This window comes from Bidens hawaiensis, unplaced genomic scaffold (assembly GCF_021521415.1).
Source record: "Bidens hawaiensis isolate Kalapana, Puna unplaced genomic scaffold, B.hawaiensis_p1.1 tig00000284_1, whole genome shotgun sequence".
NCBI lineage: Eukaryota > Viridiplantae > Streptophyta > Magnoliopsida > Asterales > Asteraceae > Bidens > Bidens hawaiensis.
Window position 1 is genome coordinate 1111811 of NW_027491022.1, and position 4497 is coordinate 1116307.

At 39.7% G+C, this 4497-nt stretch overlaps 1 protein-coding gene across 1 annotated transcript; it reads right to left on the reverse strand.

Annotated features, from left to right (window-relative positions):
- Window positions 1–419: 419 nt before the first annotated feature.
- LOC143618679 (uncharacterized) lies at window positions 420–1318 on the reverse strand. The gene is made up of 2 exons (XM_077090790.1): window positions 810–1318; window positions 420–441 (listed from the first exon to the last, which is right to left on the reverse strand). Exons 1-2 carry the CDS (start codon window positions 1316–1318, stop codon window positions 420–422), a joined length of 531 nt encoding a protein of 176 aa, XP_076946905.1.
- Between the last annotated feature and the right edge of the window lie 3179 nt (window positions 1319–4497).

Consider the following 4497-nt stretch of genomic DNA (forward strand, 5'->3'; position numbering starts at 1 on the left):
ATTTTGATTGACTCTGTTCTGGTAGTTCTGAATCTGCAGTTGGTTGTTTCTTTGAGGCAAAAAAGGTTGCTGCTGGGGTATATTCTGGTTCTGATAGGGGTTTTGATTGGTGATCTGATTTCTTTGATACTGGAAGTTTTGGTTCTGATTCTGGTAAAACTGATTTTGATTAACTTGATTTCCCACTTGCTTGGGCATATTGCATTCTCTAGCGAAGTGTGCATGCTGTTGAAAGTTGTAGCAGATGGCTTTTGATTTGTCAAAACCTATTCTTTCATTGGGTCCATTTGATCTTCCTGTCCTGTTGTACAGCCTCTTGCTTCTCACAACTAACATGGCAGGCTGCCATTTGATGTCCATATCTTCTAAGTCATCAGCATCAATTTGCTCAAGGTCTTCCTGCACAATGCTTGTGTTGATCAGGTTCTTGGCCACAAATGCCTGATATGAATCAGTGAACACTGAGAACAATGCTTGGTAATCAGTTCCTTGGCTTGTATTGTTCTACATAAATGTAGACTGTCCACTTTCTGTTGAAGCAACATCATATTCTATCAACTGGACATTGAATCTTGTCTGTCCACCACATGCTGAATTTGTCTCAGAAGGCTCTTCAATAATTGGTTGCTGTAGAGAGATTGCCCATCGGTGCTACAAGAGCATTGTTCATTGGAATACTGGGCTTATTCTCTCTAATCATGTGATTTTCAATCATCTCTTGTTCTGCAGCTTTGAGGAAAGCTATCACCTAATCCAACTTAAAGTTGGGAAAACTGGCCTTTTCCTTGATGAATTTGCTAGCTGTATACCATTCACCAGACAAAGATGACATAAGCTTTTTGTTTAGCTCAAAATTAGAGATTTGCTGGTCAGCTGTTCTTATATCATTCACAATAACTGTGAACCTTTGCAAAACTGATTTTAATCTTTCACCATCCTTAAACTTGAATCTATCCAGCTGTTGCTTCAGTCTATCCTTCTTAATGTCTCTTGGTTCTGTATTGCTCTTAAACATATCAATAACTGCATCATACATATCTTTACTAGTTTTGTGATGATTGATAGTTGTCAGTATTTCCCAAGATAGACCTATCTTCAGCATAGATAGTGCATTATCATCCCTTTTCTTCATTTTCAGCTCAATAGTGGCACTGTTGTTTGTAGCAGTAGAAGGAACATAATTTCCCTCTGTGATAGAAGTCCAGAGTTCGGGGTCGTTATAGTTCACAGCTGCTTCAAAAAGCACCTTCGATTTAATATAGTTTTCTTGTCCAAGAAGTCTTGGAATCTTGTTCGTAGAAACTTCCTTGTCTTCCATTTCAGCAGATCTGAACTTTGATGCAGACAAACAGAGTAAAGCTACAAGCTTTCTCACACACCTTTGGTCTCGTGGCCTTCAGCGAGCTTCCAATGCTCTGATACCACTTGTCAGGACCGAAAGTCAGGTGAAACCTTAGAAAGGTTGACAAAAACACACAGACTCAATAACCCAAAGGCCTATTGAATATCCCGACGAATCAGGATATCCAACGGATGGGAATGAAGGTGTGATATGATAACAAATGAAACAACAATAAATATTCAGTGCAAGCAAATACAAAGACAAAGATTTACTGTAATAAATGCATCATTCAATGAAACAATAAGTGGAATATCTAGGGTTTCGTGACGGCGGCGGCGGTACAAGGAAACAAGGAGGATATTCTTTGGAAAGTTTTCTTGTAATCCTTTTGTCGCGTTTTTATCCGTCTGTTCGTTGGGAACCTAGGACCCTATTTATAGACCCTGACATTCCTTCTAGAATCCCTACTTATTACGTAATGAAAGACAAAAAACAAATACAAGTGTAAGAGTCTTAGAGCATGATCAGTAGCTTGATCGAGCAGACTTACTATGCTAGGTATGCTCGATGAGTGTATTCAAGCATACTTTAGTTAGAATATATTCAGTGAAGATATTCTCCTCCAGCAAGCTTCATTCCTCCTGACTAATCCATTCTTTGCTCGAACTAGTCCATCGAGCAAGCTCATTCTTCTTGATGTCTTCAGTCTTGTCTAAAGAGACTTATTGAACAATCATTATCATGCTTGGATGTAAATCTTGCTCGGGGAACTGAACCATGCTCGAAGTCCTTGCTTTGAGCATATGACATCTTCTTATTGCATCCATGCTTGTCCCCATGTGCTCGAACATCCTGTGCTCGTAACACTTGGTTAAAACTTGTATGATCAAGCTATTTGCTCGATTGGCAATCCATGCTCGATAGAGGAATACTCTTGCTTGTTGAAGTGTAGCTTGCTCGAAGCCTTACACTTAGAAGAATCAACCACAAATGGTTCTGAAGACCTTGCTCGAAGTAGTAAAACAATGCTCTATCCCAAGCTTGCTCGAAGTCCATACTTAGCCGTTTTCTGAGGAGGTTGAGAAGATTCCAATCTTCCTTGTCAAAAATGCGACCCAACAAAGGAGATGATTAGAAAATGCCCGCACCATTAGATTGAGTTGTGGTAATTGGTGAAGAGTTTTGTTAAGGGGTTGGCATATGAGGATATGAAGTATTTGAAGGCATCATGTAATGGTCAACTGTTAAACCAGTCGAAAGAGAATGATTGGGATTTTTTGGAATTTAAGTGTGAAGATTCCAAGTCAGAAACCTCAGCCGAGAGAAGGAGGAAGTTGGTTAATACCCGGTCAGTTAAATCAGCTTCGGATGAATATGAGAGGATCGCATAATTGGAACAGGAACTGGCAGTTTATAGAAGAGATAAAAAGAAAGATGTTGGTAAAGTTGGAGTAAAGTTCCTAGTGTGTGAGGATTGTGGTGGGTTAGGGCTCAAAAAAGAAAATTGCCCCGTGATTGATGATGAGGAGTATCCCGAAGAGAAAGAGGTGAATTATGCTTATAAGGATTCCAAAGATTAAGGGTTTAATGCAAATACTTATCACCTGGGCCTGAGGAACCACCAAAACTTCAGATATGGGAATGCCTCGGGTCAGTCAAACCCGAACTTTCTGGGGTCCAGTCAGAACCGACAGCAAAACAGCCACCGTCAGGGCAGTTATCAGTAGGGTTCTTATAATCAGAACAGCAGTGAGGGTTATAATTGAGATGGTTACTGGGGTAACAGCTCATCAGGAAATCAGAGTCAGGACCAGCAGAAGGGATTTTCGAGTAATTTAGACGAGTTGGTACACTCGAAATTGGAGGCATTGTTGAAGTTGGTGACAGATAATCAGAAAGACACACAGAAATAGTTTGAGTTACAGGATAAATCTTCAGAGGTGATGTGAAATCAGATTGGTCAGCTCGCTGCAAATATGGCAAAGTTGCAGAAAAGTGCGGGTCAGTTACCGAGTGACACAATTGTAAATCCATAGCACTTGAGTTCGAGCTCGAGAACACGCCAACTATGTAAGTATTTTAAGAAGCAGTAAGAAATATGATAACAAAGATTGGATTCCACCACCAAGGGTTGATGGGGTGGCGAAAGAAATTGAAGAAAATATCATTTGCGATGACGAATCGGAACCAGCTATTTTAACTGAAAATAATAAAAATTAAAACAAAATTACCGAACTAGTTATGAAGGATGATACTAACAACTCTAAGGATAAGGGGAAGCATAAAACCATCCCCTATCCCGATGCTTTGTTGGCACCATCAAAGGCGAAGATGGCATCTAAACGGGGCCCGCAACAAGAGGAAATGTGGGAAACATTTAAAAATGTAGCATTCCCCTATTAGATGCCATAAAACAAGTTACTGCCTATGCTAATGTGACATCCGTGGCAAAACCGAGTACACCTTAGTACTTACAAACTTGAATAAGCGTTTAACCGCTTATTGCGTAACGAACGAACGATTAACTGAATGGGTCTGGTTTTGACCCAGATATCCCGAGGGGCCATCTATACGAGATATATGTCTATTTTAAGCCAACATATTGATATTAAGGCCTTAGTATGATAGCAAACTAGTTAAACGAAAACATGCTCGTTTAACTACCCGCTATAGATTTAAACGCGAAAGATAGTTACAAACCAAGCATTGTGTCATCCGTTAAGCCGAAAAAGACTTACCAAATACTTAATTGAAATGTTTTAAGCGATCCGTGAAAATATTTTTGATTTTTACAAACGTATAGTATGTTTTTATAATTTTACACAAAACTAGCCGAAAAACACTCGTTTTCACTCCGTTTGTCGCACCCGATAAGTTTTTCGCGTCAAAAACCGAACCCGAATTAAATTTGGACCGGGATTTTCGTATTTGGGCTTGAGAAATCAGAAACTTGGGCAAAAATGGGCCCAAAATGAGCCCATGGAGCTCCGGCCGCGGCCGCCACCCCACCCCCCTTTGTTTTCCTTTCACATATAAACTAGATTTGAGATATTTTTACACATATTTTCAAACACAACTTCTGGAAATCTTCTTCTCCAGCCAAAAACTCAAGAAACCCTAAGGTAAACAACTTAAATAAGCTACTTTTACACTTG